At 35.1% G+C, this 27,438-nt stretch overlaps 1 protein-coding gene across 3 annotated transcripts; it reads right to left on the minus strand.

The window, feature by feature from the left end:
• On the minus strand, positions 1 to 27,007 carry LOC106770746 (ubiquitin carboxyl-terminal hydrolase 12). 3 transcript variants are annotated; one of them, XM_022785351.1, is made up of 32 exons: positions 26,818 to 27,007; positions 26,474 to 26,612; positions 25,503 to 25,635; positions 25,247 to 25,404; positions 20,771 to 21,036; positions 20,423 to 20,641; positions 20,214 to 20,322; positions 20,014 to 20,129; positions 19,245 to 19,337; positions 17,631 to 17,740; positions 16,007 to 16,081; positions 15,404 to 15,482; positions 15,129 to 15,275; positions 14,963 to 15,043; positions 14,732 to 14,851; positions 13,621 to 13,743; positions 12,990 to 13,067; positions 12,802 to 12,890; positions 12,619 to 12,727; positions 12,458 to 12,526; positions 12,190 to 12,303; positions 7,007 to 7,062; positions 6,626 to 6,803; positions 6,386 to 6,487; positions 6,225 to 6,296; positions 4,715 to 4,780; positions 4,188 to 4,253; positions 2,394 to 2,480; positions 2,114 to 2,230; positions 1,834 to 1,908; positions 1,607 to 1,693; positions 1 to 330 (listed from the first exon to the last, which is right to left on the minus strand). In XM_022785351.1, the coding sequence occupies exons 1-32, from the start codon at positions 26,836 to 26,838 to the stop codon at positions 250 to 252; spliced, it is 3,435 nt and encodes a 1,144-aa protein (XP_022641072.1). In that variant the 5' UTR covers positions 26,839 to 27,007; the 3' UTR covers positions 1 to 249. The 3 variants fall into 3 exon arrangements, with proteins under 3 accessions (XP_022641072.1, XP_014512025.1, XP_022641073.1); XM_014656539.2 differs by having other exon boundaries at positions 19,239 to 19,337; XM_022785352.1 differs by lacking the exon at positions 1 to 330 and having other exon boundaries at positions 1,608 to 1,693; positions 2,110 to 2,230; positions 19,239 to 19,337.
• Positions 27,008 to 27,438: the final 431 nt, after the last annotated feature.

A 27,438-nucleotide genomic window follows, 5' to 3' on the forward strand; every position in this document is an offset into this window, starting at 1 on the left:
TAATGTAATTCAAAGACAAAAATCCAACCCAAAATCTTATTATTTATTATTTACAAAGGAATTAAAACTAAAGAGACGAGGAGTTATTGAGTTTTAACTACCAGGAAAGACAGATCAAGCTATACACCTATCCTCCTAAGTAATGATGAAGCTACAAATTGACAAAGATTGAATCTACACTTCTGTCATCACTTCATAAAACTGCAAGTGTCACTGCCATAAGGTATTATATACTGATTCATTGATTGATTAGTTGTAGATTTTTACAGGCTTCTCAATTGCGTGACGGTTCTGGAATTTTGAGAAGTGATCGTTGTAGACAGCTGGAACCTGCACATGAAATTATTTCCAGTCACTTGTATGCAGCCGGTGTTGCATTTGGATATCCAGTGCAAATGGGATAATTTCTTTTCTCTTCAATTGTATTATCAAAAGTTGTAGATATAAATGTAAAAATAAAATTCATCTATGAATGTTTCAGTGAGAGAAAAGATATATCATGGAGCTATAGGAACTAAAGACAAGACTCGTCTCCGTATTAAAGATTAAAATTATCTTATACCGTTTATTTTAGAAGATGTCTAATTCTATTTTAAGTATTGAATAATGGTAGAATGACACACAAAGGCAAAATATCATAAAATAGTAAATTTTTATAATTTTTTAAAAATAAAGAAAATAAAAAATAAGAAAGTATGGTGTCAAATAAATATAAAAAATTTATGGGTATCAAAGTGTCATTTCTTTTAAGTATTATTCACAAAACACCTGAAGATACCGCCATAATAACAATTTTGCACTGGCAACTAGCTTAATCCTATCAAAAGTTCCAGTCATTGGCATATGTGTCAAGTCACAAGATTGGCTCAACTTTTCCTCATGTTCATAATGAACTATTTATTACACAATTTCATTCACTCACCTTGCATCTTGTTTAACATTCTTATTAATATCCCCGTCATTTTGCAAAATGGATCCATGGAACATGTGATTTAATGTGACCCTTTGTTTCACTTTACTCGATCTTACATTGCATATACCTTGGGTACATCTATATTGTTGAAACCGTATGATTCTAAACTTCCTATCTACTTAATTTGAGAATTAGCTCCTCTAACCTCATCAACTAGCACTAATTCAGAGACAAAAGATGAGCTTGAGGTATGTCTCTCCAATTTGCCCAGCAAGTATGTCCAATACTAAAGTGTAAAAGTTATATATGTTAGAGTTTAAGGGTGAGACTGAAAGTAATTTTAGAACATATAGCTTGCCTTCTTCCGTGCACTTTTCTCTATTATATTTTCTAGATTGCTCTCACAGTGTAACTAACTGAACTATTCTCAGATAAGTCTAATTCTATGTTGTATATATTCTTAGAGGATAGAGGTAACAGAATATACTCAAGTAACCACGCATAGAAGTAATAACTTTTTCTTTTTGTATATAAATTGTATATATTTTATTGTTTTAACTACCCTAAATTTTGAATGACTGCGTGCTAGATCCACATTTTGGTTTCTTTTTAAGACTTAATGCATATACCATCTACACAGCTATATTGGGCAATCTCCCAAAAGACAGAAAGAAGCCATTCCCCAACATTTACCTGGTTAACTGCGTAAGACCTTTTTGGAGCATTGTCAGTGTGTTCCAGTCCAAGATATTGCTCCCAAGAACCAAAAATATCCCTTCTCTAAACAAACAAACAATTCAAATTTGTATTAACTTAATCATGTAGAAATCAAACAATATGCCTAAACAAATTCCATTGACAGCCTCAAACTCGTACTTCACAACCAAAATGAAAAATCACATAAGAGAATATTGACAGACCTGAAACCGAGCACAGACAATATCAGAATCTTGTAGGTATTCAGGACGACCATGTAACACAAATGCAAACTTCCACTGGAAAGACAAACAACATGGGAAAAAATACATCAATCATGAAATAAAACCTTGTTAACTCTACATGCAGAGAAGTAATTGAAGCAGGATGGTAGTTTAACTACAAGAAGAAAAACAAATCGAACTTTGTACATATGCGTTAATGTCCCAAAAAAGTTGACCAAGCTTAAAAATGCCAAAAATAAAATAACACATTCATACATACGCTTGAAAACTCCGCATCTGAAACTTGAAGCTTTTTCTGTATCCGCAATTTGACATCAGCTAATATCTCACCCCCCCGGATAACAAATAGAAAAGGATCCCCAAAATTCTGAATTTTCTGCAAATTCCACAAGTTTCAATCCACCCACACAGAATCGAGAAAAAAAGTGTTTGTAAAAAAAATGTATCAAAGCAGAAATATGATTCAATTACGGAAAAAAATTATATTTGGACGGAAAAAGCAGTGAGAAATTATAATAATACCAGATATTTGATCTTACCAAATACTTATGAGAAGTGTCTTCAAAGAAATGATAAACATGAATCAACAGATCAAGAGGACCGAGATTTCTCTCTTCTTCAGGAATCTTCAATATTACAAAAGAATATTATATTCGGAACAAGAAACCAAAATGAAGAGGAATCATGCACTAAAGAATTAACAGCATGCTACAATAACAAAAGGACATAATTACAAATTTACAGTCAATCCTGCATAGTTGTGCAGTGTGGCTGATAACAAACTAACAAGGGAGGATTGTGACAGTGGCATGACTACTATACTTTGTGGACTATTACAATACAAAATGAAAACTGAACTCTGTGGACTTTAGAAAATAGAATTAATGGAATTGCAAAAGCTTAAACATCAATGAAATCTAAAGTATGGGTAAAGTTTTCTAATTTCTTAAAACGCTTGTAAGGTAAATCTATCTTGACACAAGTCACAGCTAATTTTTTTTTAATGTAAAATAAGAAAATCAAAATGATGAAGAAAAGGTAACTCTTAAAATTTCTGAAATAAATATTAGAAAGGCTGTTACTTGCATTTCTGTTTCAAAACCACCACCGGTGTTATTATCTGGGCAAAGAGATGCCAATCTTGGTCCAAGAACTTAATCCAAAATGGACTCTGATAGTTAGAACAATGAAATCCTTTTAGACTGATTTTTTGTTATCTTATGATGAAATACCTATTATGAAACATAAAAGGCTTGGCTCAACCTAGAGCAAAGAGAATAGTTAATAATATGTCTTCTTCATAAACCAGATTTTCATCTTGTGGCTGAACCTCTTATATAGATTCATATCACTCTTCAGTTTTGGGAATCCTTACATCTTAAGTTCTTTGTACAAAACAAAAAGATCTTCCCTCTTATGGGTGTTACAGTGGTAAAGATATTAATTCAGCCATCCTTAGTTCTTCTACACAACAAGTTTCTCTTTCTTTTAAGCATGTCTTATAGGATATTTGTGTGTCAGCTATTTAGCTAGAAGAAATTTGTGGCAAGTTCTCTCTAATCTCTCAGATTTCAGCTCCATGGTCCTTTATAGGTGATTTTACTGTTGTGCCTGGCTGTCATCAATATAGAGGTAAATTTTATCCATCTCCCTTGGGTTGTAGGGGATTCCAGGATTGCTCTGATCAGAATTCTTTCAATCCGACAAATGGTCACACTAGGGATTTTTGGACTAAATAAGAAGGATGCGTGCCCATGCTTCTACTTTTCTTTTTTCTTTAATTTATTTCGAGCTTTAACAACTGCCGCTTATTGTTTTTCATGATTAAATTAGACAACTAAATTACAGTGGTTAAAAACCACCCAAATTGCAAATTCAAAAACTACCATATATCACGTCTCTAACAATGTCTCCAAAGAGGGGCTAAAAGACAGATTCTGAACTGCAGGAACTAGAGAGACAAATTTTAATTTGAGGGACAAAACGACCCAAATTTGGGAGACTAAAATCGTATTTAAACTTAAATTTATTATCTTAATATTAAAGAGATTATGACCAGGAAGGTTTTTCATGGGCAAATGTAAAAGGCCGTAGATATTCAAGGAAAAGGACCATAATTTACTCAAACATGACAATCATGCAACATCCCAATCCTTTTGTTTACAAATACATGTCACATGTCTACACATTTTTCATTATCAACACATTCTCTTCAAACAAGTGAAGGATGACAACTAAAACAATGTCTCTCGCATCCAAAATAGTATCTCCCTGATTGAGATGTTGTATTTGAATACTAATTATAAAAATAAATATAACAAAGGTATCTTTACCTCCTCTGCTCTTAACTTCCAATATTCATCACTAATATTCTCAACTGTCTCACTCGGCAAGAAAATCTGCAAAAGGTTTATTAGTTTTACAGCTATCCAGTTTGAAACTTCTTCATAAATAAAGCAGCACTTAACAAATGTCAAACAAAATTATTAGTTTTTACACCTAAAAAACAAAACAACTTATATGCCAATAAATTTTCCTTATCCTGCATATAAATTGCTTCGAAATGGATATTTCAGTCAAACTTCATCCTCATTAATATTGAGAAATATCAGTAATGTGAAATCTTAATTTCAAAACAAAATGATTGACAAGCCAGTAATTAATAGGATAATAGTATTATACAAATTTTGATAACAACTGTCAACAATAAGGCTACATTGCATTAGTGCAAATGAGTGATACAGATCAATTGATTTTTCCCCTCGTTGCATTGAATGCCAACAAAATTAGTCAACTCAAGGAAATCATGCTTGTAAGACTAGCATTTGAACAAAGAAAACAAAAGTGTATGATTCAGTACCTTGTATATCTTGTGATAGAAAACTTCAAGCAATCTTAGTTGTGCATCAGGATGAGATAAATCCACCTATTTGTCAACATAATATTAATTCCATTACATTTCATATAGCATAAAATACAAGAGGTCGACAAATACTCCAAAGGAATGCAATGGGAAAATACAAATCAGTGTTTGCTTCAAATAGACAAGAGGATAGTTAAATCCAGTCAATAACAACAATATGAACTAATCTAAAGGACAATGACAGCGTTTTATTAGATAAAGGAAACACCCTTCTCGCACTATCAAACAATCTCTCATCACAAGGACAATAAGGCTATCTTAGTTCAGTAAACAAGGTGTATCAAGTATACGAGGTGTATCAAAGATATTGTCTAACTTAGGAATTCAGTAAATTATTTTTAAATTAGATTCTGAGAATTTAAATCTTCTTATTTTCCATCAGAACCATACCCTATTATACATAGACCAGAATTGTCCTCAATCTCAAGAGTCAAATTCTTTCTCAAACGATAAGTTCATTCCTCTCTCAACCAGAATTATATTTGATAAACTGAATATTGCGGTTGTGGGTTGACCATCTTGCATGAACCCAAAACCTCCATGGTTGCTGGGTGTTCCTTCCATCTTATTCCACCACTTCACCATCCACAGGGATGACTTCCTCTTAGTCTTCAAGCCAATTTTCTAAGGTTGAGTTAGATTAATCCCACTTTGCAAGATAGTATTAGAGTTTATCATAGATCCCTTAAAAGGGTCACTTACCACGTTAATCAAGCCAATTGGATGTGAGAGGTGTATTGGGAAGTCAAACATCACAGAGATAGTACCAAAATACAACATATAGGTGGGAACAATCATACATACCAGTTTTGTAGGGTTGATTAGGTTAAACCTACTCTGCAAGATTACCCAAACGAAAATGTGTTTGCTCCTCTTCCCTACAACCGAAAAGATTGTCTCCCCCTTGAAAGATCGTTTTCAAACATTGGACAATCCATTGCATCAGTACATCTCCGTCTCAACCTTTTCTCCTAATCACTAGATCATCCCACTTTTGATTCTTAACCCCAAATGTCAACTTGTTGTTCCCTTTAAGTATCCAACTTGTTACCAAGATTTTTGTCGCCTACATTGGAGATGTTCACAAGTATGAACACCAAGAATTGAAGCCCAACCAATTTAAATACTTTAGTTGGGTAATTTGAGCATTTAGATCAAACTAAACATAAGTCAATCAAACTCAATGCTCATTAGGTTGAATACTGTTGTATTAAGAATAGTATGCTACACATGTCAGTAATAGAATTTTTAATATTTTTTAAATTAAGTAAACTCTTATGAGTTTACAACTTGAATCTACAAATTTAGTTTTAGTTAACTATTAAGTTTCACAACCTTCACACTCATTATGAAATCAAAATAGTTGAACGGGGCATAATATATCTTTAAGTCACAGTAAAAAAAGCAGCTTACACGATAATATATCAATTTCAATTATATTGTTTACCTTTGACTTAATATCATTCAGTACATCTTCCACTGTACTCTGTTTTGGTAATCTAACAGTAGAAAGGACCACCTGAGAAATTATAACTCTCGTTAGATGTATAAATCTTAATATAACACAGTTTATTGAAAAAGGAGAATAAAACCCCTAAAAATACTCACTTCATCCTTCATAGCAACATGGAAAGCAATTTTAAGAGTTTTTATGCATTGCAATTCTGGCAGAGGGATATCCAATATTTCATAGTACAGTATATCAGAAATCTACAAAAAAACAAAAACAAAAGAAGATAATTCATGATACCAGGAGCACAAGTAAAACAGACAGCCATTTGGAAGTCTTGCAAATTGCAAGGATTTTAAATTATTTTTATCTAGAATGATTTGGATTTGCAATAATACCTGATTGAGGTGAATCAGCATGTGAGACAAATTTTCAACTCCTTGATACTTTATAGGCTGTGCTTTAGGTTGTTGGGAGTAGCAGTTGTGAGACGTAAGTCTGATTTTAGAAGAATCACTCAAGCCAAGATGTTGAGCAACCTTCATAACAACATCATCGTATGTGTGAAGCTTTGACCTAGATAATCACAGAATGTATACGTATCAACAAATATAATTTAATTGCAAGAAAGGTCCACCCACAAAACTTGATCACGGAAAAAAGGTCACAATCAAATCAAGGTTGCATGGTAATTTGTGCGAACAATTTTTTTTAACTAGGACATGAAACTAAATATTAATTAATATACAAAATTAGTTGCATGTACAAATGAAACTTACAGCTCAAGACTGAATTCATCCACTTTGGGTTTCTCCAAAAATCGGAAGCGGACAACCTGAAAATCAATGAATGTTGTGTATTGAAAAGGAATTGAAACAATACACCACAGAAAACTAGTTCCAAAACCCAAAGTTATTTTTGCAATATTATTCCATTTTTTCAATATTTTTTTTAAGAAATCATATACGCAAGTAACTTTCAAATTCACTTAAATATGCAGCAGAAATAATCTAACCATCTGCAAAGAAAGATCACCCAGTCAATATCAAGATTACATAGAACAACAAAGTCAACCAATCTGTTCTGAACAATTATCAAAGATCCCCAAAGTACGCCAATATATGATAGTGTACAATTCAAATACCACCATGTGGCAAAATTCTATAAAGAACTCAGTAAACAGAGTCTGTCAAAGAAAGTATTGAATTATGAGGAACACAAGCTTTCAAAATTATACTTTCTAACATCAGTGGTGGATTTATCACCAGCCGCCATAACATGGTGCTAGCAATGCAGATTTCCATGGCTGTCCATCGTGGCTGCTTTGGAGATTGCAGAATGATGCTGTTGAGCAGTCATGGGGAAAATCATGCCCCAGTCCCACATTGCAGGCCCACACCTCTTTAGAAAGGAAGAAGTATTGGTTAGAGCAATCTGACCTAGACCTGAGGCAAAATCCGGATGCAACTTGTTCCGCTCGAGCCTACAGCCTTTTCCATCACCATCACCCACTGCCGGACCACCACCTATCCCCCTTCTCACAGCACAATCCCCTGGCCCAAACTACAAGGTTCTCACTTTTTTTTCTTCTTTCTCGTTTCTTATCTTTCTTTTCTTCTCAATACTCCTCTAAAACTGAAACCCCTCAACATCTATAAGAAAGGCTGTTCAATTACGTTGGATTTTGCTCTGAACTTATTGTTATTTAAATTTCTAAACTTGCTATTACTATTAATTGTTATCATAGTTTTCCTTATTTTTGCATTGTAATTATAGTTCTGCATTTTCTATTCATCTGTAAGTATATATTGTACTTTTTTTTTTTGTTTGCTATGCTTTCCCCATAACCTGTAATGACTTAAATATATCTCGGAGAAGGATTAAATACAAGTCAAACTCAAAAACGAAAAACAGAGAAGTAAATGGAAATTTTATTTCTTATGTATACATGTATCACAATACATCATGCCTACTTATAGTACTACTACAAAAGTTAACATCTCAGTAACTATCTAACTAATATGCCACACTATTGAAATATCTACAATAGAATAAAGCTTCAATCATGAGTTAAATTTAACTTATGCATCATAAGCTAAAATCAACATTTTTAAAGAAGTTATAATTAGACAACTTTTTTTAAGGTTTTATTTATGGGAAAAGCTCAATCAATCATTTTACCTTCTAATTTTCTTTTCCTACATGTATTTGTTGAAAAGTTTATCCAAACAGTGCAAATGCATTCAGCCACATTCTAGTTTTCAAGGAAAAAAAAGTTTCCTATTTTTTGTTTCAAATCACTGGCAAATTTGCCCGTTTAAACAAAGTTACTAAAATAGTAATGGTACATATGCTTTGGCTAATACTAAATAATAATAATAATAGGGGGAGCTTGATTCCTGCATAGCATTTCACTAATTTAAGGGCTATAAACCTAAGAGGTTGCACATAACAAGCGCAAGAGAAAAAATTCCATTATTTCTGGTAACCGGTTTTGGGCCCAAATGGAACTAATAACTACAACAGTGTCAGCCCCTGAAAATGACATGTGGAAGGGAGGAGACAGATGTATGTATTTGAGTGGACCGAGTGGCTTTCAGGGGCAGTATATATATATATATATATATATATATATATATATATATATATATATGAAGTTTTCAAATTTTCATGCCATTATCTCTGCATGCATCCATTCTCTCCAAAACTTCTCTCTTCCTTCTCTCTAAAATTCCCCTCCTTCTCTCTACAAATTCTCACTTTCTTCATCTAATCATCAATCAGGCTGTGCCTGAGCTTTCCTGGTGACAAGAGCTTCTCTTTTCACCGATCAAGTTACTGTTTTGGAATTGGTAAGATAAATTCTCTTGTCCTTTGAAGTTTCAGCATTTTCTGTTACATACAAGCACTGTTCAACTTGCATGTGTTCATCGACTATACTTCTGAGTCTAATTCTTAGTTCTGGGTTGGATGGATGGTGTTTTCTCACCCATCCAAAGATTTGTAGGCAGTGTTTGGGCATGTGGGATAGCCAATTCAGTGAGAGGTCTTCCTTCGGTTCGGCCTAAGAGGTAAGGGAAGCTAGCTAATTTAATTACTTGGCTTTTGATGTATGCAAATGTTGATTGATGATGATACATGTGTGTAAAAGTGAATGATTTGTTATTTGGTGCTGTTGGTATGGAATATTGATGATTGTGTTTAGGATGATTGTGTTTTTGCTTAATCTTGGTTCAGTGGCCGAGTGAAATTGGAAGGAAGTGTGGTAGTTGAAAAGGGGAATTTGTGTTCGGTTTGAGTTTGGTCTATATGGGAAATCTGGGTCAGTTATTTAAGACTTGTTAGAATCCTTAAGTCACTCAAATTGTACTAAAAACTAGGAAATTTGGATCTCGATCATTGAGTTCATGATTCTGCAGAATTGACTCTCAATTTCTGTGATGAAACTCTCTTAATGATATTAGAAAGACTTTGATATTCTTAATTAATGAGTAGGGAAGTATATGATATAAGTTTAGTGGATTAGAAGTTGAGAGATTGTAGTGAAATTGGTAAGGATTGGTGTTGATCATAATTATGCAGTCATTCTGCAAAATTATGCAGTTCGCTGAGGGTCCTTAATTAACCGCTCGGCATTTCTCTGGTGTTCGGTCTTAACTGAGCTCTGCTATTGTGGATTCTCAGTTAATGAGCGATCGGTCTTGAGCTAATATTCAATTGAATATAGCGTTCGGTTTATTCATAGCCCTTAGTCTTAACTGTGTTCGGTCTATTATAGGCCTTATTTGTTTATGATCGCTCGGTCATGTACGGTTTAGGTAGTGCTTGGTCATGGACTAGCACTCAGTCTCTTCCTAGTACTCAGTCTTGCACTGGTATTCGGTTCTAATAATGTTCGGCCTAAGCTAATATTGTTTGGCCTAATTCAATAGTATTCGGCATAAGCCAATAGTGTTCGGCCTAAGCCCATAATGTTCGTTCTAATTCATAGGTGTTCGGTATAAGGTTCAATTGTTCGGCTCATGCTTGAGTCTTACTCTCTACATGACCGTTCGGTCATGTTCGCATATAGGGAGTGTTCTCCCGTTCGGTCATATTCATATATATAGGGAATGTTCTCTCGTTCGGTCTTATCCATAGGGTATGGTGATCTCTTTCTTTTGGTCTTGTTCAAGGGTGGGATTTGTTTTACTGTTTTATGTGATTTATATTTAAACATGTTATGGATGAGTATGTATGATGGTATGATAATTTTAATGTAATGAGATAGTGTGCTAAGAAAGAGAATTCCAAGGAGGAATGTTTCGATGGTTGGTTTCAATGTGGTATAAGTATGAATATGGATAGGCTAAGCTGGCGTTCATCCTGACATTCTAATGGTCACCGAGTCTCAAGTGGTGAGAATAGCAGGAGGCCTGGTCGCGTATAGCTTGGGGTTCCAGCTAACGAACCAAACTCATGTTGTAGCTTGCGGTTTCCAGCTACAGTGAGGGATGAAGGGCTAACCTCGTGTGGCGGCTTGGGTTTCCAGCTATGGTATTCGTGAGATTTCCAGTTTACCTTTCCACGGGTGCAAGAACGGTCATAGCTACATATGCATACAATCCAGACAGTCAGTGTAAAGTGGTCAGTTATGACATGCTTGTATGATTTTTGTATATGTATGATTGTATTATAGGTTTGTCTGAATTGTATGTTAACATAGTTAATTAAATTACACTAGCTTACCCTTATTTTCCTGTCTTGTCATGCCGTTCGTTCGGTCGTCTTTGTCCTTGCAATGATCATCTTGTGGGTGTGAGCAGAGTGTGCAGAAGGTACTCAGGAGCAGGCACTAGAAGGAGAAGATTGTTTCTGTTAGATTAAGACCGTTCGGTCTTGTAATTATTCCTGTAATATCTTAGGACCGTTCGGTTTAATACATTGCTTTTATGACCGTTCGGTTTATACCTATAGTTGTATCAGCGTTAGGTTTTTGTAAAGTTTTAAATTTATGGTTATTTTAGGATAACTGTAAGTTAACTTTATTCCCTGTAACTTTTCTATTTTATTGTAAATGTAAAGAATTTTAAGTATAGTTTTCAGCTATATTTTTGAGATGTTACAAACAGCACAGAGCTTTGGACAAGATATGCAAGGATCGAAGAGGAAGGGAAAAGTGGAAGATGGCAGACATGTATACCATAGATTTTTCCTTGCTTCCTCTATATGTTTTACCTCCTTGAATGTTGCTTAGTTTTACAAAATTGGCTTAAAATTTTTTATATGAAATAAACTTCTGTCATCAAGGCAAGGATGCAGCCTGACTACAATACTTTTATTCTCAGAATCAAGTATGTTGAGTATTGCAGTAAATGCTGTCAGATGGCATTGTTTAGCGTCTAATCCTAACAGGTAGCTATGGTTAACTGACTGCCAGACTAAGGCAAGGATGCAGCCTGACTACAATACTTTTATTCTCAGAATCAAGTATATTGAGTATTGCAGTAAATGCTGTCAGATGGCATTGTTTAGCGTCTAATCCTAACAGGTAGCTATGGTTAACTGACTGCCAGACTGGCAGTACTGAGTTATATACTATTGTACCCTAACCAAGATGGAAATCTAATAAAAACTCTGTCCCAGCAAGTCTTCACCCACTCTCCATTCAATTTTAAGATTTTCTATTCAATTCTAAAATCAGAAGAAATGTATGCGCTTAGTTTTACCAATACCCGGCCTTCAAATACCCGGCCAATGTTTCAATGTTGCGTTTATTACTTTCTAGATCAGCAGATTCAATAAAAAAAAACTTGACAAGAAGTGAATTTTCAAGCTATCTGTGCAAACTTGAAAAATGGATGAAGGTCACAGCATTATACTTATCAAGCATAATTTTTGCAGTTAGAAGACAATATTTAAATTGAGGATTCAAAATTTCAGAATTTATAAAAAGTTATAAATTTTATTTAAAATTTCAAACCTGTCGGTTATGCACATATTCCAAGAACGAATAAACGTTGCTGGAACTGCAAAGCTGCTCACCACTTCCAGGTTTGGGGAATTTCTGGTAGCAAATAATATCACCATCCTCAAGCTGCCAAAAACAGATGGAAGCAGAAGTTGAAATAAAGTAGGTGCCCTAATACAATACAGTTTAGGATGGAGATGATTGTTTGTAATAAACCGCCAAGGCAAATACTTATAATTCACTTGACTAAAAAATCTACAGTTAATCACATAATTTATACCTGATTGTCACGATAAGTCTTATTCCTGTCAACATGTTCACACATGACACGAGGTTCAAATTTAATTTCCTGGATGAGGACAAAAGAATGAAAACATACTTACTCTTCCTTTAGATTGCAATCACGAGAAATAATGATGCTTGAAATGCAGATCAGCTAACCTCAAATAGTTCAATTTCTTCATCAACAGCAAATCCTGCCATTCGTTTTAGTGTAGACAATATATCCAATGGCTTCCCACTACCTTTGACATAAAGACTCCCAACATACCTGAGAAAATAAGAAAATGCATTAGAGTAACTAAATGTAGCCTCACTCTAAAATGTAATAGCAAGAGCAAGTACCGCAGCTTTTCCTGAGAGGGATCATAAACTTTAAAGAATAGCAACAAATCTTCTTTTGTCTTCACAGGAGGAGGACAAAACCCAAAACCCTAATTCATTATGCAGAAAATAAATAACAAATCCATGTCAACTAAAAGTCACTACCAACAATCGAGAACTAAGGTGAAAACTAAAAGAAACAACAGTACCGGATTTATTCCAAATTCCAAAAATAATGTCAGCTCTGCATTATTTCCATTAATGGAAACATCTGTCAACTCTCCAACCTATAAATGATCAGAAAAAAAAATCATATTCTCGAGTTAGCAGTTCAAACAATGAAACTTCACTCCTACTCTCCATCCCGCCTATTTTAGTTTTATTTTAGGCTAGCGTGTAACAAAAAAGTAAGCAATCAATATTTGCCTAAAGCAGCAGTAGAATACACTTCTTAGTTCAAATATTTTTTTTTTTTTGCAAATTGATATTGTCAAAATTCAAAGGGAGGACAACTAATCTGCCAGGCAGAGCAAATATGACACTGTAATTCAAAATCTGCCTCCATAAATATATACTTGGGAACATATGAAAACAAGGGAACATCCAGAATATTATTTCTCCACATATATATACTTGTAATAAGTGCCGGCAGGAAACAGTATTATGATTAGACAGGGCAGCCTATGATGTTCCGTGAATATTTAGTAGGATCAAGAAATAAAAAATTTAAAAATAAAAACACATGATTAAGGTTAAGGTATAATGTAATATAACATAATATAGACAGACATAAGTATACATTTTAGGGACACGGCATAGGAATTTGGGTGAAGAACTCACCAACCGAGTTTCCTCACTAGACGTCAATGGTCTATTTAGCCGGTATGTATAATTTTGCCGCCTTGCCCATAGCCAAAATCGTTGACATGGGACAGGTATATGAAACTCTCTAGCAACTTCTTCCTGATAAAGACTTCATTGTCAGAAATATAAGAAATTCAAGAATTAAGTTCTGTTTCAGCAGATATCAAATGAATTACAGATCAGTAAATATGAGTACACAGCCTGTAAAACAAAAATGACTATTTAAGCAGTAATGAATTATTGAAAAACACCTAAGATAAGCTTTTCACTCATTCAGCTTCAAATGGAAATCCTATTGGACGTCATTTTCCCACCTAACTCCAACCTTAATTCAATCATCTTTGCCAGGGTGACATGGAATAGTGGGTGGTTCGACTGAGTCCTTACTCGTACTTAACTTCAACTGATGGTGGCTGGGTGACAGGATTCAATTGGAGCTGATTAGGTTTTGATCTGGGCGAGTGCTTTTTGGTTGTTTTCACTGCAGCTGTGTTTTAGTGCTTTTGTTGTATTTGGAAGGTTGAAGATATTTCAGAATTTTAATAAAGACACGACAAGGAAAGTAAGCGGACAAGGATTAGGTATTTTTTAGAGTACAAAAACTCCAAAAAAAAAAAAAAAAATAGCANATGATGAAGGCAATAGGTAAGAATGCAAAGAGCCGCCAAATACCTATGCAAGACAATACATAACAGAGAATGGCAATCACTTCATAGGAAAAACCCAAATGATAAACCAAAAACTAATTCTTATGTGCAAGCAAACATTGGGGGCACAGAAAACCCCATTTGTATACGGTCAACCAACTGCCACAATAGGTCTCTGGTAAGGTAGCCATCACCGAGACTAAAAGATACCAATGATCTAAAAGAAACAAATCCTCAAAAAATAAATATGCAACAGGCATAAGAGAAACCCTACCGAAAAGCTCAGCAAGAAAAATGAAGAAAATAATGAAACATTTTCCAATTGAAAATAATTTGAAAGGAAAAAATTCTTGCAAAAATGAAATAGATGGAGAATTGAAGGCCAAACATGAATAATTTTTATGTGCAAACAAAATGACAAAATTATTAATAGTTCATACCTTAACCAACATAAATGGCATTTGTTTTTTAATGCGAAAACTCCATACTTTATCATGATCAACTAGATCAAAGAATATATCCTTTCCAATCTGTGCACACATATCTTCCTCACGTGCAATCTAGATTCAATAAATAGTATCATTGAACCAGTTCTTAGAACCCATGCATATCAGAGAAAACATATAAAGATAGAACTAAACTTAGATGGGAGGGAAAACTAGATTTGTAACCTTTATGGTGGTGTACAAATGAGCCTCTGCCTTTTCTTTCCTCTTCTTCTCTTTTTCTTCTTGTTCTTTCTTTAATCTAGCCTAAAATATAATTTAAAAGTGAAAAATTTTTGCATCAGAGAAATATAACATAAGTAATATGACATCAATGAGTCAAACATCTTACTCTTAGGTGTTGGGCAATGTCCTTCTCATCCATGTTACAAATTATCTTATCCTTTTCACTGTCACGAATATAAACAAGCATATATGCATTCGAGTACTTTGTAAATTTGATGGGAGAGTTGTTGAACCCAGGGTTGATATGAGGTAACTATAGAAAAGAAGAAAAATAAAAATAAAAAATAAAAAAATTGTGACGACAATGTTAAAAGAAAAATGACAAAATCAGTATCCAAGAATAGATGATAAAGTGATCAAGGCAATAGTATTAAGTATTACCTCTTCTTCGCCACCATACTGGTCTTCTATTGCCCTCTTTGAATCTTCTCTTGTTACCCGTTCATCATCAAATTTAAACCTGAAACAAGAAAGTTATGTACGCTTTCAAATAAGAAATCAGTAAGAAATAATGAAAAAAGAAGAAAGGATATGACTACCATGCCTACAGGTATCACAACACAAACATATATATATACCAACCATTTAGCTCAATGAAAACCAGCACAAAATGTTAAGCATGACAATATAAGGGTGTAAACTCTCAATGCTAGCTATACCTAGTGTGGTAGGAACTTTTCATCGAACATGGTACAAAGCAATACTAATATACAATGGACAAAGGAAAACTAAAAAAAGTTAGCAATTCTTAAGGACCCAACAAATCATCTTCAGGATCATCCATTAATAGCTCTAAAACACCAAAAAAAAAAAAAAAAAAAAAAAAAAAAAAAAACTAGGAAAAAAGCCTCCTTTTGTTCGCACACAAATCCTGAAATACTGAATCGGGGAAGCTAGTGAAAAGGTAACACTTTTGTGCTTATTAGTTAAAACAAAAAATATAAAAGTATATTGTCTCAAACCAAACAGAACTCAATTACTCACCACTGATCTGATAGAGTTGGCCTAATATAAGCATAATAGTGTCCTCCATGAACCCCACCACTGTGAACCAAAACACTGAAAACAAAAGTGATGATGCAGACAAGACCCATAAGTATATGATTAAATAAATGAAAAAAATCACAATTAATAAAAGATATAGGGCAGTGTCATCAATCCAATTCTAAATCCATAATTAATTTTCCTATCAATTTTCGTCATAAAAACAATAATTCATTAAGATGAACAGAAAAAATTGGAAAGAGCTGAGGATAAATAGTCATGCATAACAAAAAAGATGTATACATACAAAATAAAGAGAACAAAAAAATTAAAAGAAGCTATAATCCTTGAGATAAATCTCTTTGTAAAGACCATGTATTTAGCATAAAGCAAATCACCATTGTACCATATGTTGACAAATATAATCCAATTTTTATCTTCAAAAGATAGACAAATGAATTTCAATTAGTCCACGACCATCTTACCGTGTATAAGGGTACACTCTTCTCTCACAATGAATTCCATTTTCCGCAGTTAACCTCAAAATACTATAAATAGATTCCAGAGGAAAATAACTAAATATCCTAAAATTTAAGGTGCATAAGATTGTAATAATACAATCTTGTTAGTCTACTAGTAACTTGACTTAAAATGGCCAGTCAAATGTATAACCATTAACAAGTCAAAATTGTAAACCCTATACAGCTTCTTACCTCAAAATTAAGCCAGTTTGAGTCGGATCAAGCAGCATCAAAATATACTTAACCTTTTAACTCATTATGTTGTGGACCCAACAATCACCAACCAATTTATTTAATACAATTACAAGATCAAAGAAATACAGAAAAGTCATGCCAATTACAAATATATAACGATAACTGTACAGCTACAGTATATAATATTCTACTATATTAAAGACTTCTTGTGAACAGTGATAGACTTACAGTGGATTCTAAAAAAACAATAATTGAGAAAACCTCAGTCTACAGATGTAGCACAGTGTCCTTTAATTCAAATTTCCCATCTTCTCTAAGACTCTTAAAGTGGAATTGTTGCTAAATGCAGACTGTTAAGTATTTCGACCATAAGTCACCACTGTGCTATACATGGCTAATTCCTAATCACTTGATTTACTATGACCATATGGCAAAAAAGGTCAGTGCAAAGATATGGGATTTAGGGTGTGTTTGAGTAAATGTCTTAATTAAGTGCTTACTGAATAAATTATTATCATAAAAGCACTTGTAAAACTTGTTTTCATAATTGAGGGGAAAATGGAGTTAAAATGTTATTGTATGAGTTGTTTTAAGTTTTTTGAACATCATCTACTATTTTCATAAGTTGCCCTGGACTTGCACAATTGTTATGTCATGAGAAAAGCCCTGTCAATAAGTTCTTTCAAATTCACCCATAGTGATTCTGTTTTTCACTTTCACGGTATAGGAGTGACTAAAATGTAAACAGCGTTCAGTGTAAAAAAGTTGCACTTCACTTTGAAACTTCCCACATTTTTACCATACCAATTAAATTGAAGTGATTTTTATGCCAACACTGAAGTACATGGAATATGTCATTGAACAGAACTTCAGCCAATTAAAATTTGAAGATGTAGAAATACCAATACCTGTGAAGAGTATAAAGGTTGCGAATGCTTCTATTTGCTTTAGGAGATAGATACTTGCCATTGTCCCTATCAAGATCTAGTTGCATGGGGAACTCATAGTAGTCATTGATCTGTTGGAGATCAAGTTGATGGTCACTCTTAAAGGTGCATTTAAATAAAAAGAAAACTTAGAAGTACAATAAAATCTGGGGAGTAGGGGATCACCATACATGGTATACAAGGGAAAAAAATTTAACAATTTACAAATGACCATCAACATCCAAGACAACATCAATTACATATTTTCCTTCAAGTAGATGATACGTAATTGGTAATTACATCATCATAGTATGTACAGAACAGAGGTAACCCAAAAGATTATTATTGACTAAGTGGGTAAGAAAAAACATTCTATCCTACTCTTACCTAACCCAGCTCTCCCACCAAACAGATTATTTATAAACTAATGGGAAGGATGGGATAAGGTGACTAACTTTTTAGCTCACCAAGCAATACTACATTGAAATAGGAAAGATAGTTTATTCTCTTCTATCCCCTTGTCCTCACCACCAAAATCGTCATGATGCCAAAGAAAGGAGAATTTAATTTTAACCTTTTTCATAAAATGGGAAGAGGGGAATTAAAAAAATATGATCAAGGAGAGGGAAAAAAACCATGGGGGAGAGGCTTCCTCCCTGGAGAGACCCTTTGAAGAAGAAATGGAGACTCATCAGACCGTGAAAACATAAAAGTCTCTAATGCCATAGGATTTACATATAGTTTTTCTACCTAAGCTAGGACATCATTGATGCTTGTTTTTGGATTAAAACTGAAATAGAGAAATAGTTGTTTGGATGGATAGAAACATGGAAAAAATGGAGAAAAAAATTAGAACAACCACAACAAGAAAACTTTATCCTACTTAAGTGTGAACAAATATTAAACATAATAAAAATCCCAGCTAAGAACATACTCCTTGGGCATGATAGAAATAAAAAATATAAACCATTATCAGCATAGATTAGTTCATTGTCTAGGAATTAAGTCTATCAAGACTTAATCAAGTTTTAACTATTTTGGAAATTTGGATATTTTTAATTGAGTCCCTGTTAAAAATTTATTTTCTATTGAGTACTCAAAATATTTTTTATTTTCATCCAACAACCCTGCAGTTTGATTTTGCTGTCAACGAACTAGGATCACCTGGTAATTACTGCCATCTTCCCGTCTCCAACTCGCTCAACTTGCACCTTTACTCTCCAATTAGTCAATCAACTTGTTTATGAACAAAATTTTTTAATAGGGACTCAAATTAAAATACTCAAATTTATTTGGTACTTAAAACTTAATTAAACTTAGTATCAATATAATTTCTTTTGTTGAGATCATCCATAAAGAGAACAATTTATTAAGGGGAAATTTCTATATGTTTCTATATAACACATGATTTTAAATCTCCTTCGAAGCTATGACAGGTAAAACTTACATTGAAACATACAAATACATCAAAAAAAGGAAAAGAATTCATTCTAATTCTATTCAATGCAGACAAGTAAAAAATTACATTGAAACATACAAATATATAAATAGAAAACGAAAGAATTCAATATGATTCTATTTATTGCTGACCTTTACCATGGAATCTCGCATAAAATCATATTCAAACCGTTTTAGTTGCAGCTGAAGAACAGGTGGAAAATCAACGAACAAAACACCCTTCCTAGCCTCCTGGGTGATTGAACGTAACAATAATGAAGAAAAATACCAAAATTAACAATATAAAAGAAATAGCTTTACAACAAAGCACATGAAAGAAAAAATAATTCCGCAGGTTCCTACCATTATGCCATCATGAAAAGCTTAGATGTACAGAGTATCACCTCCGTACAAGTAAAAGTTGGAAAAGATTTCTATTGCTCTCCATATCTTCGCTAAATGTATCTTTCACTCACAACACAAGTAGAAATTTTTTCTAAAATTCTCCTTTTCTTCACACGGGTTGTTTATTTTATTTTATTTCATTATTTTATTTTTAAATTATAAAAATTAGAATAAAAAATAAAAGAATTTGTTCATCAATTATAAATTTTTTTATCCATACAAGAATTTAAATGTATCCTTACGTGATGTTATCCACGGCCTTCTTTATTTATTTAATATATTAAAGAACCCCAGAAGTTTCTTTCAAAATAAATACTTTTCACTTGCATTTCCTAGTTAACAAAACAAATATATTTTATATTTCTGCAAAGCAAAACTTAAAGAAAATAAAGGAAAAAGTTAAACAAAAAAGAGTGAGGCTCATACAAAAAATAAGAATCAACCAACGAGATCTAAACAAAAAACAAGGTAAGAAATTCAGTTTGACAACCAAAATAAAAAAGCACTTGGATTTAGATTTTACCTGTAAACCGTGCCACTCAGCATGATACTTGTTATCACCTTCAAGCTGTTCTACTTCAACATATTTGTCAAAAGAATCATATACGTTCTGACATCCTTTGACATCAAGCTGAAGATCTGGGATAAAAAAGAAAGTTATGATTCCATAAGATATAAGAACATGGATTTATGCAATACACAGCAAGCTCATAAATTGTATACCATAGAATGATTCTTCTCTCATTGATTTGTAATCAACATTGATGCAATCAATATAGTTCATGTGGTGGCCTTCAAACAGCTGCTGTATGGTGCCTTCAACAACAGTTCCCTGAACCAGAAGCAAATCTGAATACAATTCTCTCCTTAACAAGAGAAATACAAATTCAAACATTGCTGCAAGTAGTTGTTGCCAAGAAAAAATAGATTACCTTCATTTTGTTTTCTAACTTTTCACAAAGAACTCTATTAAGTTCTTGGACATCATGCTGCAAGAATGAATCATGTGTATCCCATCCGAATGACTTGGTTAACTCTTTTGTAGATACACTAGTGTCATTATGCTGCAGTTTGTAGAATAAGCTCTGCAATGCTAGAGGAATGCTCCTTGATGGCATGTCATGCTCAGTTGTAGGCATGTGGTACAAAGCCTGTTAATAATAATAATAATAATAATAATAATAATAATAATAATAATAGTTCATGTAAGATGCTTAGTTTTGTATGAATAAACATGATCAACTTTCGTATACAAGAGCTTCCACGGTTTACTGACTAACCTTTCTAAAGTAAGGAATGTGATACAGTGTCTGAAGAAGTGAATTCATGTAACAAGTAGCTCCTTGATTTTTCAGTCCAACATAACCAGTTTCCTTTTTTGAGTCATGTGACCAGTAATCAAGAACCTTACGAATAGCAACATCAGCTTCAACTATGCATGTATCATTAACACAATAACCTCGACTAGGATCACATAATTCAGCAAGAGGCATGAAATTAGTGAAACCCCAGTCACTCTCACGGGCATTAAATAGATGCTGTGATTCTGCCATATGCAAAAAAAGATAAAAATAAAAATAAAAATAAAAAAATCAATCCTTTCCTTTAATAAAAGAGAAAAACATCACAGAGGAGATAAGGTATCACTCAAAATCAAAGATAAGAAAATAGCTCAAAAACAACCATTCAAAAAGCCATCAGACAAGAAAACTACATTAAAGAAACAAGCAGAACATCAATGACTAAACATAAGCATGAGGAGAGACTATTGGGGAAAGACATTATAACTGCAAACAGATTGGAACCAATTCAACTTGGAAAGCCTGCTCAACGGAAGAAGAAAGCTGTAGTCTTTAAAGGGACCATTGAGACAACATGTCAAGTGATAGGTTCTTTTAATCAAGAACCTATAGAAAGCACATAGTACACGCACCCCAACACACAACTCAGAACTGTATAATCCCTGTATACTGCCCAACAATCAAGAATACAGGATACAATTGGTTCAGAGAGCTTAACCTCCTCCTACAAGACCAGATAGTTCCTGACAAAACAAATGAATTCACTAACTACTCACAACTACAACTAATCTCCCTTTATATACACGATCCCCTCAACCGATCCTCCTAACAGCATTGGCAGTTAGGTTCTGTAACTGCTCTTCTCCTATTATATACCAGTAGTTTCCTAACAATACCACCCTCCTCCGAAACAACCTTGTCCCCAAGGTTGAAGTCAGGGTACTGTTCCTGAAATTCAGCCGGCAATTCCCTCCAATCTCAGTCAATGTTGAAGAAGAAAGACCAAGCAACGAGTTCTCCTGCATAGGTTTGAAAGAGAACCTTCCAAGGAACTTAGCCACGCAGCCACCATGGAGACCGAAATTATTTTTGAGACAATTGTTGATGTACATGCAAATAACATAAACAACAATATTAGCAACCCCAAACATAGGAACCAGCCATGATGTCCAATGGGTATCAGCTTTGTAAAAAAGCTCATGCTCAGTGTAGTTTTCCTCTGTTTTGTTGTTCTTGGTTCTCCCACCACCAGTCTCAAGATCTATTCTGACCTTGATTATTTTTCTCTCGATTAAACCCAGTTTCCAAGTCTCAATTTTTTTTCTGTAATGATGCTTTATATCACAAAGTGGAGGCAAACTTTCTCTCTCCCGGAACACAAGGTAGTGCACCTGCTCTGAGCTCCACTTTCTGCTGTTCGGTCAAATCACCTGTCACCTCACTACTGGTCCCCTGCTCCACTACCTCCAGCTCCCAGATTAATATCCATGAGTCAGCATCCAGCATCTTCATCAAGGCCTTAGGTTCCACCAGCTAGCAGCATAAAGCTAGTTCCCCCTTTATCACCACTTTATCACCACCCACTACATATTTCATGGACATTTCTCTCCAATTCAACACGACCTCTCCTAATTTGGCCAACCAGGTGATACCCAGGATGACTTCGACTCCTCTAAGCTCAAACACATAAAATTCTTCCTCGACGGTGGTATTCCCCAAACGTATCCTCACTCTCTCGCAACGTAACGTCCGCTCGTCGTTCTTCTGTGTCCATCACCGAGGCTCACGGTGTATTGGGACGTCTCGGTCACCGGCAGCTTCAATTCGTCCATCACTCTCCGGCTGATGAAATTGTGGCTGGCCCCACTATCAATGAGGACCACCACCTTCCGTTCTCCGATTACTCCTGTTAGTTTCATGGTTTTTGGAGTTGTCAGCCCCTCCACCGAACACGCCAACAGTTCTAAGGGTTTCGCTTCCTCAACTGGGTATTCGGTCGACTCTTCCTCCTCATCCTCCGCCAGAAGCATAACGTGTAAACTCTCCTCCGAACACCGATGGCCTGGTGCAAACGGACCCCCGCACCAAAAACAGCGGCCTTCTTCCCGCACTGTTCGGTTTCTGTTGTCCTGACTGTTCGATCTGTGACTAGCCTCTTGTTGGAGTGCAAACAAAGTCCCACATGGAGTGAAAGAAGGACTGGTCAAGGGTTTATATACACATAGATATCTCCAATGGTAAGAGGCCTTTTGGAGTGGTATCAAAAGCAAAGCCGTGAGGGTTTGGCCCAAAGCGGACAATGTCTTACCATGTGTGGAGTTCTATGTGTGTGTCGTACCTCCCCCCAACAGTGGTATCAGAGCCCATGGTTCGGGTCTGGTGACCGGGCTCAGACGAGTACGTCCCCCCATGATCAGGCAAGCCAGGCAGGAGGCCAGTGGCGCCGGAGGAATCATGAGAGGTGGGGAGAGCTAGAAAAGCTCATTGTGACCATGGATCGTGAAAGAGGGCAAATGAGAAATGCTCCGTGTTGACCATGGTGTACTCGAATGAAAGAGACAAGACTTCCGCAGTGAGGGAGGAAGGTGACCATAGTCCTTTGTTTGAGGGAGGATGTTGGAGTGCAAACAAAGTCCCACATGGAGTGAAAGAAGGACTGGTCAAGGTTTTATATACACATAGATATCTCCAATGGTAAGAGGCCTTTTGGAGTGGTACCAAAAGCAAAGTCGTGAGGGCTTGGCCCAAAGCGGACAATGTCTTACCATGTGTGGAGTTCTATGTGTGTGTCGTACCTCCCCCCAACACCTCTGACCCATCCATACCGTTCGGCCTTCCCTACCGTTCGGTCTTCCCATACCGTTCGGTCCTCCACTCTCTACCCACAGCTGCTCATCCGCCACCTTCTTCGTTCGGACCTCTAAAATCTTGGGGTCTTGTACAAACTCGTCCACCGCCCGCTTCCGTTTGAATGTCGTCGATCGCTCACCGACTGTTCCGAACCTTATTACCATGGCTTCCTTCAAACCATCCCAAGAACGATTCTTGGCTTTCTCCTTCCAGACTCTGACCTAGAAACCCGCACTGCCCTACATGCTCATGCACGCGAGTCGCACTTTCTCGCACTTTCTCCTCCTCCGCTGCTCCTCGAAGTTCGAAAAATATCTCTGCGTGATGGATCCCGTTCAGGGGATCGATCCCCTCGAAGATGGGTAGCGTCACCTGTTTCCGCCACTGTTTCTGCCCCTCTGGTTGATTTCCGACCCCTCTTCCTCCTCTCCCCGCCGCTAATTCTTATTAAGAGAGCTGTCATCGAATTGCCCGTCGTGGTGGTTCGTCTGCGTCCCAAGTACCCTCACTATCTGCTGCACGTCCCGTCGTATCGCAGCGGTTTCAGCCTTAATCCCTTCTACCGTAATTTCAAGATTCTTCAACCTTCCCTCTGTGTTGCTCGCCATTTCCGTCAACCCCCCTTTCGATCCGGCAGGTCGGACCAAATGATAGGTTCTTTTAATCAAGAACCTATAGAAAGCACACAGTACACGCACCCCAACACACAACTCAGAACTGTATAACTTCTGTATATTGCCCAACAATCAAGAATACAAGATACAATTGGTTCAGAGAGCTTAACCTCCCCTTACAGGACCAGATAGTTCCTGACAAAACAAATGAATTCACTAACTACTCACAACTACAACTAATCTCCCTTTATATACACGATTCCCTCAACCGACCCTCCTAACAGTCTTGGCAGTTAGGTTGTGTAACTGCTCTTCTCCTATTATATACCAGTAGTTTCCTAACATCAAGCCACTGTGAGATCTTAACACAGAATCCTCATAACTAGGACTAGACATCTCGGGTGAAGTTTGCAAGATTGCACATTTGTGAGTGACCTCACATCAGTACTCTAGTTTTAAAATATATAATATAACAATTTAAAAAATATCAATTATTAATTGATATTATGACTAATAAAATTCAAAATGATTAATAATATGAGAACTGGACAGTTGCAACACACGGGTATAAAATCTAGTTTGTAATAAACCATGGAATATCATTCAAATTCTCAGCAGAAACAATCCCAATTTATGTCCTATCAGAATTTAGGTCTCAACTATAACTTGATCTTAGAATATTTACATATACAAAAAAAAACAACAAAAAACAATAACATAGAACTATTTTAAGCTTTAGCAGCATCTAGGAACCACCTTTGTTTCCTAAAGTATTGTTGTACAGACAAGAAACATAACTTGTATTCAGGAATTGTCTCCATTAAATTCAATACATTCAATACACTGTGCACAAAAGAATATGCCACAGCTTCTGATTTGGGCATATGAAACACCAAATCTACACTCAAATGAGGCAAATTCAATTCCTCCATTTCTGAATCCACGTAATAAAGAGAATACATTTTTGTGAGACACCTGTCAGAGAAATTACCTTTTCTGAAAGAGTATTGAGTATTGAATTGATTAACAACAGTCAAGCAAAACTGGGCAAATCTGCTCCATCCAGGAGCCAACGTCATTGAATCAGCAACATCTAGATACAGTGATAAATGATCAACACTATTCCCCTTTGGAAATAAGAGTATCTTCCTGCTCATTGCAAATAATGTCAGTCAGTGCCACCATTCACAATGTGCAAAGTTAACTACCATTAGTAACAAAAGAACACACGAAAAAATTCCACTCACCATTTATGACCCCCAACATAGAAAACTTCAGAATATATTTTCTTAGCAAGCGTTGAAAAATTCTTAATAGTCCATGTGAACCTCCCTGATAACAGACTATCCCCAGTTTGTGCTTCAGCAGAACTCCAGTTTTCTGTTGGAACAATTAAAGAAAAACAACAGAATAAATCAAATCATTGATCAACTATGCCACCATTAAAATAATTAAATCCTTACTGATTTCTTTACATAAAATTCCCTGAATATCTGAAGGTCATCAAGCAACAAAGCAACAAGAATGAAAAAATATTGATGCTAATTGCTCACTTCACCAATCAAATATGTCAATACAATGCAGAGAACAAAACATTTAGAACTAATTACCCACTTCCACGATCAAGCAGATCCACGTATAAACAAAATGGTGGAAAGAATCTGGAAAGTTTAAAAAATTACCCACCTCCCAATCAATCAAGACCACAACCCCGATGACAAAAAATCTAGAGCTCCAATTGCACACTACCCCAATCAAACACTCCATGCAATGCAATGCAGAGGAGAGATTCTTAAAAGTAGGGACAAACTTCCAAAGTTATAGAGAACAAGTAGCACTAGGACTGGGTGGAGCTTCATTCCAAGCCCGATATAGAAGCAATTCTTAAACTTCCTACCAACATGCAAGCCTCAACAAGAACGGAATCATTGTTTACACAAGAAAACTCAGAATTATATACCAAATTGAAACATTGATTCTAAATTCTTTTGCAATTAACATAAATATCTAAATATCATTTAAACACGACCCCTCTTCTTCTCGTACTACTAACTTTTCAACCCGCAAACTACAATTCACATTTGCAGAATTAAAAAGGAAAATCAAATAGCGATAACAAGTTCCGCTGCATTCCACACTCCGCACACACCGGTAGTGGACACAACATCATCATTATCAACAACAACATGATCATTAACAGCATAGTAATTTTTTCTACCTTCCATCTCAGGAGCATCTGAAACTACACCTTCCACCTCGGGAGCATCTGAAACTATACCTTCCATCTCGGGAGCATCTGAAACTATACCTTCCACCACGGGAGCATCTGAAATAGGATCCGTCATCACTTCGTCCGGCTGCAGCACCACATCACCAAAGAACAACAGTGTCAGAAACATCAACCAAGAATAAAAAAGGAATCCAACAACTAAGCAAAAGAACAATCCAAACAAAAAACCGGCAGTAGAGTTCAATTGAGAAGAAAAAACAATTCCTATCAATGATTGTCATTGAATTCATATCGACGACATAAAGAAAAGCAAACAGAGTTTTGATTATCACGTCTAGTGGCAGAGGCGGCATTGTTGTGGGCTGGCGGTTACACTTGAATGAACAGAGAAAACAGAGTGCGACACTGAAAAATCAAAACCTCACTGAATAATAGCGGAGTGTGAGGCTAAACAGTTATAAATATAGAGAGAAAGGGTACAAAAAAGCAAATGACGTATATTGATTGATACAACGGACTTGTTACTTGCGTTAGTCAAGTCTTTATCAGTACCATGATTATCATATCAGGGATAATTTGGGAATATTAATATATCAAACATCCTATGTGTATTTTTGTCATTTCAAAATTTAATTTTTTATGTTTTAATTAAATATTTGTTATTTCATTTTTTTATTGATGTTAAATTAATTCGTCATTTTATTTATTTGATTTAATTAAGTTTAAGGTTTTTTTATAGGTGTGAAAACTTTTATTCTTGAATTTTATAATATATTGAGCATTTAAAAAATATATATTATTAAATAATAATTAATTTTTCTGTTGATTGGTTTTTAAAGATGTTGCAGTTATTTTGTTCTAGTATTGTAGTTTCATGATTTTATAATTTTATTGTTAAATAATTTTATATTTACAATTTTTTAATTTTATCATTATAATTATATTACTTTTGT

The sequence above is a fragment of the Vigna radiata genome, chromosome 8 (assembly GCF_000741045.1).
Source record: "Vigna radiata var. radiata cultivar VC1973A chromosome 8, Vradiata_ver6, whole genome shotgun sequence".
Classification (NCBI taxonomy): Eukaryota; Viridiplantae; Streptophyta; class Magnoliopsida; order Fabales; family Fabaceae; genus Vigna; species Vigna radiata.